Raw genomic sequence first — 11583 nt, 5'->3', positions numbered from 1 at the left:
AAGCAACATTTGACTTAAGCAGTGTACATTTTAGAAAACAATATGAAACCAGATTAAAAAAAATCTTTTAGCTGGGTGCTGATAACTCACACTTGTAATTCTAGCTATTCAAGAAGCTGAGATCTGTGGCAGTTAAAAGCCAGCATGGGTATAAGTCTGTGAGACTCTTATCTCCAAATAACCAGTAAGAGTGCAAGACTCGGAGTTCAAGTCCCAGCACTAGAACACACACACACACACACACACACACACACACACACACACACACACTCACACACACACAATCTTCTAAAACAACTTTGTAGCAAGACAAAAGTCAAGATGATATAAATTTTGAGTTTTCCTTGAGGAATGCTTAGATAATTCTTATCTTCCACTTAAGGCAAAGGCAAAGAAAACTTAGTAAGTTAAAACATAGATGAGGGGATGTCTCAACATCCCACTCAACAACAGAATAAGAAGGTAAGCTTGGATACTTGCTGTAAGTATCCTGAGACTTAATTTCCCAAGTTATTTATGTAGAACTTAACACAATACAATACAATACAAACATTTAAAATAAAATAATGCATGTAACTATGTAATAGTGATTGTACAACAGTGCAATATTATATATTGCAAATAATTAATAATTGTGATATTGGACCCAAAGGTATTTTTAAATTTTATGCTTGTTCGTAGGTTTGAACTTTGGAGGGTCTCTAAGAGCAGCAGTGATGCAATATACCCAGACATTTGGCTTTATGGAAATTTTAATCATTGTAGATGTGTGGACGGTTTGTGTTAAGCTGGTTTATAAAGATGCTGAGCAAGCATCCATATTCTAGAAGATTCTAATGCAAACACAAAGCTAGGTGACCAAGAATGGGAAGATCTCACCCATTGGTATTGAGTCTTTAGATTGGATAATTATTCACTCAGCTACACCCCAGAATTATTAGAGATCATTGCATGCTAGACTGGCCGCTCATGTTTATAGCCTATATTTCCTCTTTGCTGGAAAGTTGACTTTGCTTCTTTGAAAATAACAAGACCCTTTTCTTACCTTTAACTTTTCATCTGATTCTTTTCTTCCTTCTCTCTTATTACCCACAAATTTTTTTATACTGTGCATTTTATGTGTTTGGCCTCTGAAGTATAAAATGCTGATATATAGGTTAAAGCAAGAAAGTAAGGATTTTTTTTTTTTGCAGGGGGGACAATTTTAATTGACAACCAATAAGAAAAATGTCTGATTTAAGAAAATTTGATACATACATATGTAACACATAAAACAGATAAATTTCAAGGGTGATAATCACTTTGAAAAATAACTCACCATTTTACAAAATAATTGACTATCTCTTTTAAATAATTGATTTCCCTACTGAAATTAATATAGATTTATTTACAAAGAAATATTCAAGACAGCATTTATCATAAATAGTGAGGTACATTTTTATGGCATACTTTCTTCTAACTGGAACTTCCAAAACGTACATTTGATAAATAGAATACTGTGAATTTAACCTCAAGTCCTTTAAAGTTTGGTTGACTTTTCAAGATACTCCTCCATCCAACTCTATAAAAATACAAGTAAAAATAATTTTAAAAAGCTTTTTTTTAGGATGACAAGGGCATAAAATGTATCATTCTCTATACAAGTTGAAGGTAATTTTAAACCTCTCATCAGTTTTAGAAATTTCTATGCACAGATACATGAATAGAAATGGAAAGAAACCCAAAATTACTTACTTAAAGGTTGTATAGAAATATTCTAATTTTCCAGCAATCCCCTTATTTTCTTTTTCTATTTCTCACTTTATTCTTATTCTAGTATATCCTTTTTCTTATTCTACTATTATTATTCATCTTTAGTAGTACTGCATAGCATAAATGTATATTTAGCAAAAACATATTTGTTTCTAGGACATTTGGCACTGACAATGACTTTGTTCATACCCATGAAAGCATTTGTCAGTGATATCTGAGTATGGAATATGGAAAAGACAAGTGTTACCTGCTCCAGACAGGTGATTCCATTATTATCCTGTTCACCTGTAAAATATCAGCATTCCAGCCCTTGATATAAATGAGCTACTGAAAAAATAGTTTTCTTTGCTTTTATCATTGTTGGTGTCATTAGTGTAGGAGTTAGAATCTTTCTTGTCAAAGTGATTGCTTGACACAAGCATTGCTGTTTTAAGGGTAGTCCTCATTTTACAAGAAGCAAGTTTAATTAAGCCAAGTCCTGTCATAAGAACTGTTGTTTCAGGGGATTGGAGGTATGGCACCATGTGATAGGGTGCCAGCCAAGTAAGAACTGGTTTCCTTTGACAGGTTTTGGTCAGGTCCTGGTTTTAGTTGATTGCTCAAGATAAACCTTTAACTCCTTTCAATCATGCATGATTGCAAACCTAAATTCTGACCAATCAGAAAAAAAGGGGGAAAGGAGTTAGGAATTAAACCAGGGCAGAGTGCTCACCCAAAGTGCTTGCTTCCTTGGTTTTCTGTCAGTAATATGCCCTCATACCGACGTAAAATCATGCATTGCCAAATTCCTTTCAAGTTGGTGGCCCTATTCCCACTTGACACCCCAATATCCTGAGACATTTCCAACAGTAGGACAGCGGGAGTTTGAAATTAAATTCTGATAAAATATGTACAATAGAAATTCATAAAGTCTTTAACACCACACACAGACACAGACACACATATACACCTTCATACACCTACATACACATACATACATACGAAAGAGGCAAAGTCAATCAAGGATATTCTCCTAAATATTAAGAACAAGCCTGTAATTCTCCTATTACTGAACGTTGGAGACTGCATTTCAGTAGCCTTGGGGTTTTGTCTGAGTCCTAATATCCTAGAGATAAAAATGCGCTTGAAACAGTGCATACATTCATTTGTCCAATATTTCTCTAAACCTATTCAACCCACTCTAAATCCCCAGGATAAAAGCAGACTTAACAGTATGCAGGAGCTGATTGTCTCTGAATGTTTCAAGGCAATAGCTGAGACCCCACACTAAATTTTATTTTCTATTTTTTCACTTTTTGCTGTCCTGGTGCTTGAACTCTGGTCCTTGGGCACTGTCCCTGAGCTTTTTTTTTGCTCAAGACTGGTGTTCTACTACCTGAGCCATATTCCTACTTCCAGCTTTTTGGTGCTTAATTGGAGATAAGAGTTTCCTGGACTTTCCTGCCTACGCTGGCCTAGAAGCATGATCCTCAGATCTCAGCTGCCTGAGTAGCTAGGATTATAGGTGCCTAGTCTGATGTTTTCTTATTCATTTGTTTTCAATTTTTACTTCTACTGTGTGACTGTCTCTATAAAAGGTGCATTTGAGGAGGGATATACATTTATGGATTTTACCCAACTCATTATTTCTCAAGATACAGAATTTTGAATGGGCCATCACAATCCCACATTTTTGAGATCCTGGTTTGCTCGAGCTCCACGAAGCTCCTGAGTGCAAATGTGCACAGCACAGTTCTATCACCAGCTGTCTTAATTTAGGCAGTGCTTGTCTTGGTTTCCTTATCGGCAAAGTGGAGATATGAACAGTGACTACCAGAGAGAACTTTATGCATGTTAGTAATTTAGTATACTTAGAACTATGGCTGGCATACTTTTGATGTTATCTTTGATTTTCGACTGATGCTAATCAGAAACTGTGCTCTTGGTCACAAATAGCTTTTGGTAAATTCTATGCTAAATTTACCATTTCTGTAGTTCACAGAAGTAATTGTTTTGAAGTAATATAGACACTATTTTCTATTTATTTGGAATAAATTTGAACTTACTTCGTGAGGAAACTTCCTTTGGAGTCTTAACTAACCCTGACAATACACTTTAAGTAATATATTTTAAATTCCTCTGAACATTTAAAATATTATTTGTTGAAATACATTCCAGGAAATGGAAACACGTGTCTTGTTGTTGTTGTTGGTTTTTGTTGTTGTTAATTTTGTCTTTATGGGGAGACAAAAGGGGTGCAGAAAGGGAGGAAGGGTGAAAAATACATCTATGGCATTCAGTATACACTATGAGGAAAATAAACTAGGCAATTTGTGGGCAGGAACAAAAGGTGGAAACTAAAAATCACTGTACTACTTACCCCTGTACTCTTAACTTCTCTGTGCAACATGTTAATACTAACAATAAAATTACATTTTAAAAAGGAGATTGCTAATTCATATTTATATTTGGTGTATGTACTTCTTTCCTTTTCATAGTTTAGTGAATTATCTTAGCTAAATTGTATTAGCTAAATTATCTTGCCAACAATAGAAGAGACCATGAATTATCAATGTTGTAAAGATAGGGATTAACTATGTTCCTTTTGTATCTACCAGTAAAATTAAGAATACAGTTTTGAGTGACCTTAATTTTAAAGAGAGAAAATTTTGAAGAAAACCTAGTGAACTACCAACTTTTGTAAATCTTTTGAATAGACAGAGAAACTGATTGTGTGACTGCAGTTCAACTTCTCTTAGAGTTAGGTTGTTAGCAGGAATTCATTTTCAGCTGAATATTATGATTATGTAATCATGTTGCTTTGTTTAAGGACAAACTGTTTTAATTTACTGTGGTTTTTCTCTAAATTAGAAATTCTGCAACATTTGCAAAATTGTTATTCCCCAAACTCACATTTAGGCTGATCATCAGTTGAACCTGAAATAGAATTTTTTTAAAACTAGAGATGCAAGCTTTATTTGGACAAAATGTTATTAAAATCACCAATCAACAAAATTTATTAAGACAAAAACATTTCTTTTACTTCCTGAAATGATACGCCAAGACCATCTACAAATCTGACTTTCATTGTTAGAAAACATTCGATTTTAGCCCCATCTACTAAAGCCTTGCTTGCTTTGTGTTCTATTGTTATTTACATGTTCTTTGGAAATAATGAAATGATAGTTCAATTTCAAAGCCAAACTGTAGGATTGGGGGGGACAATCCTTAATCAAATAATCATCATCCGTTTCCCCCCTTCCCCTTTGAAGTTATGAAAAGCTCTAATAGTTCAGCTACAATGTTTTCTTTCCATACAAAAATATCTATTATAGGAGTCAACTACTACATGAAGTAAGTTGCATTTGCTTTAATTGAAAAAAGAGAGCTAAAAATTTTTCTGTGGGTGATTGCAACGGTACAAGAATACAAGGTGCGTTTTCTTTATTCACAACAACAACAAACAAACCCAGAACAACAAAACGCAAACAGTCGTTAAAACAAATGGTGAAAGCAAAAGCAGGCTTCACAGCAAGAAGGATTCCTGATCACTTCCACCTCGTTTCCAACATATCCTGGGGTTCATGTGCCACAGCTCATAGATGCTAGAAAGTGGAAGTCAGCCTTGATTCATTGAACGTTGAACAAGTCCCTACCGCCCTCTCCCCTGTGGGCATCACAATCTGGTCGTCACATAGTCTTCGTGGCTGACGGTGTCCTTGAGGTGCAAGTCGTAGTCTAGGCTGGCATCCTCATCCCTCGCGTGTTTCTCCTTGGGGATGATGGGCACCGTGTCCTCCACCACCACTTTCTCGGACGTGAACGTACACACTCTCTTGCTCATCTGCACACCCAAGGAGTCCGAATTCCTTTCCCTATGGTCCACTAGCACACACTGTTCACTGAGGCCGGGGAGGTTGGGGTCCCCCCTGGCCCCGAGGCCCCGCGATCCCAGCGCGATGCCGCTCTCAGAGGGTCCCGCGGCCGCCTGCTGCCGGGCCACTTCTTCTGAAACCGAGAAGATGGGGTTTGTCGTGGGCTCCGCCGTGGATTGTTTGGGGCGTCTGTGAAACAACCCGAAGTGTTTGATATCAGCCACAAAATTCACTTTCCTCTGCTTCTCCCTGGGTGGGCCCTGCACCGCCAGAGCAGAGCCATTGCTGATGGTGCGTCTCTCCGACGCGATGGCTGCGGACCTCGGATGAATTAGGGTGGTCAGGTCAAAGAGGCTGAGGTTCTTTTTCTTGTCCTTACCGTGACCTTCGCTGTCACTCTTCTCGTCTGAGTCCGCGGAGTTGGAAGACTCTTTGGTGGCGCTGGCGGATTGGATGGTGGATAGTTTGCTCCCTCTTAACAATCCCAGGACTTCAAAGCGGAAGCTAGAAATGTCTTGCTTTAGTTCCTAGGGGAGGGCAAATGGAAGATGGCCAATGAAGGTGGTGATTCAAAGGAATAGCAGAGCTGAGAGTCAGTGAATGGCACATGTCTGTTATCTCGACTATCCAGAAGGCTTAGATCACAGGATGGCTGTTTGAAGCCAGCCTGGGCATATGCACCACAGAGATTCTTATCTCCAATTAATCAGAAAAAAAAAGCGCTATATGCATCACAGAGATTCTTATCTCCAATTAATCAGAAAAAAAGCGCTAGACTTTCTGAGTTCAAGCCCCAGTGCCAGCACAAAACCTAAACAAGATGAATAAAATAAATTTTAAAAATGAAATAAGGGGCTGGGAAGGTGGTTCAGTGGTAGAGTGCTTGCCTTGCATGCATGAGGCCCTGGGTTCGATTCCTCAGCACCACCTAAGCAAAAAGAAAAAAGCCGGAAATGGTGCTGTGGCTCAAGTGGTAGAGTGCTAGTCTTGAGCTGAAGAGCTGAGGGACAGCGCCCAGGCCCAGAGTTCAGGCCCCACGACTGGACTCAAAATAAATAAATAAATATAAATAAAAATGAAATAAACATCAGGCAATATCACTTCCCAGTTTCACAGATGATAGGACTAAACTGTCTTCCCCTCTTTTTAAAGAACTAGGAATCTGCTCAGCTGTGGTTCTATTGGAAATTTCCAGCACTCTGTCATTAGGATGACAATTAATTTCATTAGTGGACTTTTTGTAGTTACAAGGAAATGTCCTAAGAATGCTGTCAGAAGAAACAGGAGCAACTGTCCTTTCTGCCACAGCACAGTAGATTCTTTTGGTTTTCTTCAGGCCTGCAATTTCAGATACCCTCTCTCCTAAGTATTCATTTCTTGTCAAGTCACTTGATGTGCGCTCTCTCCCTCTCTCTCTCTCAAGAATGCTTTTGTACTCACTCCCTTACTTATGTAACTGCAACTCCTCTGTACATCGCCTTGACAATAAATTTTTTTTTTAAAAATCATAGATGTTTCTGCCTCAAAGAGTATGGAAAATAAAATAAGGCAAAGCTTACCTTTCCCAGAATTGGCAGCTACTTCCACTTACTCTATACCTAGGTGAGAACTGAACCTCAAACTCTGAGTCTGTCCTACAAATTACTTCATAACAGATATTTTCTGGGTTCCTTGCTCTGTGTTTGCTATTTCTTTGGGCAATGGAGTTTTCAGTCTTAACCTATGAGTGGCCTTCTCAGTAGTCTACTCTCTCCAACCTTACCCTCAAAACAAACAAACTAAACCTTCTAACTTAGATTTTTGTGGTGGCAAAGAAAAGTTTGAAATTCATTTCATTTATAGTCCATCCTTTAAAGTTTCACAAGTTATCTTCCTTCTTACAAAACGGACTGCTTTAGTCTCTGTCAGACTAGCTGCTTTCTCTGCAGCTAGTTTTATACCTTTTCATTTCTTTTTAAAAAGATCTTATTGAACTTAAAGCATTCTTCTAAATATCTGTGTATTTATGTATGTGTGTATGTGTACACACATGTGCATACATAAATTGATATATATTTACCTATATATTATATACACATATTTGTATACATTATATACATATACACATGTATATATATTTATATGCATGCATAGACACATGTGTATATATATTTATATGTATGCACATATTTTTATTTATATTGTGTAATATATTCAGAAAGAGTTGAGACTAGATTGTACTTATTTCTTCTGAAAGAATTGTTTGAAAAAGAAACTCAAGTAGAAAGACTAGGTTCATAAGTTAAATTCAGAACTTAAATGCCCTGCTACCATACTGTTGTAGAACATCCCAAAAGCGTTTCTTAGGGTTACACCATGTTGGTTGTTAAAACTGTGTTGGATTTAGCAGTTAGGCTGAGACATCAGTCAGTCAGCATGGCTGAGATCATCAGGCCTTAGGATTTTCTCTGCCTCCAACTTAAGTCCCCTTGACACATGTATTTCAAAACAGTTTGAGAAGAAATTTCAACACTCAAAAAGAAAAAAAATTCAGAAGAACATTAATTGAGAAAAGAGCCCAGTGTCGGTGGCTCATACCTGTAATCCTAGCTACTCATGAGGCTGAGATCTGAGGGTTATAATTCAAAGCCAGACTAGGCAAAAAAAAATGTCCACAAGACACTTCAATTAACCACCAGAAAAGCTACAAGTGGAGGTGTGGTTGGAGATCGGTAGAATGCTGGTCTTGAGGAAGAAAAGCTAAGGGAGAGTGTTCAGGTCCTGAGCTCATAAAAGAAGGCACAGAAGCCAGCTTGTTCCCATGGCTGAGTTGACAGCTCTGCTTCTCAGCATGCTGTGGCTGGTTCCTTACTCTCACTAGGATAAATACTGAAAGGTTTACCTTAAAGTTCTCTTCTGTCAGCCCTTCTTCTGTTTTAGCATCTCTAATCATGGCAGCAACATATCTCTTCACCAGGTTCCTCATCACTTCCTGAGGCATTTTAAAACAAAAGTATTTTTTAATTCAGTGCATAAATAAGATTTCTCTGGTGAATCAGATTTGCTTTTCATTCTAATGTAAATTGCAAGATCCAATACCAGGATAACTTACTTGATATTGGTGATGTCTTCTCAAATTATCAGCAGCTCGCCTCTGAAAAAAGAAAAAGACATTTCCTTTTTCAGTTATTAAATTTTCTATAACCATTGTAGAAAATAATTCACTTTTTAAAGCATGAAGAATGTTTTAATTCTCCTTTTTTTCTAGGTTGAGAATTTTAATAGTCAATGGGCTATAGCTATGGACAATGTTCCACATGAATCAGAAGAAAGAGCAAATGAAAAACAATAAAGCATTAATGTATAATGTTTGGACATTTAGCCTGTAGAATCTAACAGTGGTAGAAATTAGATTCTAATAATATGTGATAAACACAATGGATTAGCTAGTCATCTCTGATGTTCACCTCAAATCACTAGAAATAATGTTGGCATAGAGATAGACAATATCAAATTAAAAAGTTTAACATTCATGGACACAAAGCAAGGCTAAGAAGTTATTTATAACAAGTAATACATAATCAACAATCTTAAAAGTAGTGAGCTCCCAATAATAATTTCAATCAATTGTTCACTGAGAGGATTGTTTATTTTACTTAGTTGACTATATTTGATAGGGTAAATTAAACAGCTTTGCAGACATAGTGTTAACTATGTCTAATTATTTAAAAAATGTGAGTCTGAGAAATGTTGAAGAGAATAAAATGTTTTGGGGGAAGAAATGAGCTAGTACAGAATGGTGATTTTGTAGTAGAGAATGGAGAAAGAATTTGTTGAGTGACTGAAAAAAATTCTATTGTCAATAGTTAAATAACACATGACTCTAAGATTTTATAATTTCTAAAATTTATAATTTTCCTTAAGGAAATATTGGTCAAAACAATAAAAATAGAGTTCCGGGAAGATGGCGGAGGAGAAGCTGGAATCTGAACAAGCTCTCGCATAGAAAGCAGCTTTAGAGTTCCAGTGAACAGTCCTAAGCCAGAGAATCACACCAAGAGTGCCATCACAGGACAGAGAGTTAGACAAGAGAGGGGAAGCCAAGGCAAGTGGTCGCCAGCAGCCGCCACGGCGGCGGCGGCGGCGACAGGGTCGCAAGCGGCAGAGACCATACCTAAGCGCTCACACAGAGAGTCCGGGACGAAGGAGCCAGACGCAGCGGCCGAGCGGATTCTACTCAACACCAGCAAGAACCAACAAAGAGTGGACATCTTCACCCTGCAGCTTGCAGACCAGAGACGACCCAGGATCCAAGACTCGGCACCAGAGACGACCCAGGACCCAAGACTCGGCGTGAGTACAAGCCCGACATCCTCACTCCTCAGGGAGCAGAGGAAGGAAGGCCACCCCTCCCCCCCCAGCACCGGTGATCTCCATCTTGGATACCGACAAAGCTCGGAGTTGCTGCTAGCTTCAGCTCAGGCCTTGGAATAAAATGAGTCATTTAGCAGGTCACAAGAACTTAACGCCGAAGTGACCTGCCAGACTCAGCTCCATCCAGGGAAAAGTCACCCAGCACAGGCGCCAGCCTAGCCTCACTGGGTAACCAGAGCCAGAGGCTGCCCCTCCCTCTAGCAGCCACCACAATCAATTGAAAAACAGAAACCCTGAGAATGGCTCCAGGCTGGGCGCTGTGAGTTATCACAAAATAGCCCCAGGGAAAAGCTACTGTTTGCTGAAAGGCCTCAACTCCACCCAGAACCTAGCCTCATCACCACATCCCCCTCTTTTGTGACTCTCAAAGCAGACCACCCTCCCAGAAAACTAACCTGGGAGGGGGATCTCAAAATCTTGGGTAAAGCAGAGCATTTTTCTGCCTCTTCCAACCAACCGACTTAAGAAACCAATCAAGCCACAGGACCTCAAGCTGACCAGAGACTCCAAGAGACTGGTTGCAGACAAAAGGGAGATACAGGATTCTTCCCACTCCTCCCCCCCCCCAAAAAAAAAAAAAATCAAAAGACTTTTTTTTTTTTTTTCTTCTTTTTTTTTTTTTTTTCTTTTTTTTTTCTCTTTTTTTCTTCTTCTTCTTTTCTTTTTTTTTGCTTGTTTTTTGTTTTTTGTTACCTTATATATATATATATATATATATATATATGTATATAAATTTTTTTCCCTTCTAAAACTTTTATCAATCTTTAATTTTTGCCTCTTCTGAAAAAATAATTGTTTTCCAGTAACTTTTTTTTCTCATCTTATAATTTTTATTTCAGAATTACGTGAATGAGAGTTTTCCTTTCTTTTCTTGTCTTCTTTCTCTTTTTCTTTCTTTCTTAATTATCTTTTTGTTTTTTATCTAGCTCTACTGAACTTCTGATCTTTTCTTCTCCCTTAAAGCTTTTCACATCTCCTCAATGTCCCTCCCCTTCTCTGAACATATTCACATTCCTCTCTAAATAGACGGTCTTTTAACCTCTATAATAACATCAATTTTTACGTTTCTATTCTTTTTCTGGTCTCTCTTTATTCCCCTTTCCGTCTCTTCTTTTTCTCTCTCTCTCTACTTGCATCCTACCCAACCCATCTCCTGCACTGTGAGTAGGACATAGTTAACTCTCCTTGTGCCTCCCCACACCAATCTATTCCTATTTTTTACCCACATCTCTCACTAATCCTAATAATTTCTGGTTTTCCAAATTCTTTTCTGCGGTTCGAAGTCCTTTAACATATAGTCATTTGATGTTGAATAGATGTATCTGTTGAACTAGATTGTATCTGTAGACTATTGACTGTACAAATGCAAACTTTGGTTGATGGTTGCCTTAAGATAGTGTTCTAGCACAAAACTGGTGCAATCTTTATCTCAAATGGGCCGAGTAAGCCGGAAAAACACAAGAAAAATGGCAAATTCGGGTATCTCAATTCCCAACCTTGATAATCAGGGATTAGAACTGATAAAGAATAACCCAGAGGAGAGTTCCCAAATAGCTCTACAAAC

The 11583-nt window shown here is 37.9% G+C and overlaps 1 protein-coding gene across 5 annotated transcripts in view; it reads right to left on the bottom strand.

The window, feature by feature from the left end:
- Positions 1-1372: 1372 nt before the first annotated feature.
- The window catches only part of Trpc4 (transient receptor potential cation channel subfamily C member 4), a 205060-nt gene continuing 194849 nt past the window's right edge, over positions 1373-11583 (bottom strand). For all 5 annotated transcript variants that reach the window (XM_070002920.1, XM_070002921.1, XM_070002919.1 and 2 more), the window contains 3 exons: positions 8698-8739; positions 8488-8577; positions 1373-6133 (listed from right to left, as the gene is read on the bottom strand). In XM_070002920.1, the coding sequence (XP_069859021.1) occupies positions 5408-6133; positions 8488-8577; positions 8698-8739 (858 nt within the window). In that variant the 3' untranslated portion in view covers positions 1373-5407. The remainder of the gene's footprint in view (positions 6134-8487; positions 8578-8697; positions 8740-11583) is intronic.

Source organism: Dipodomys merriami, unplaced genomic scaffold (genome assembly GCF_024711535.1).
Source record: "Dipodomys merriami isolate MVZ:Mamm:240054 unplaced genomic scaffold, mDipMer1.0.p SCAF_6, whole genome shotgun sequence".
Lineage (NCBI taxonomy): Eukaryota > Metazoa > Chordata > Mammalia > Rodentia > Heteromyidae > Dipodomys > Dipodomys merriami.
This window is presented reverse-complemented; position numbering and strand designations above follow the sequence as displayed.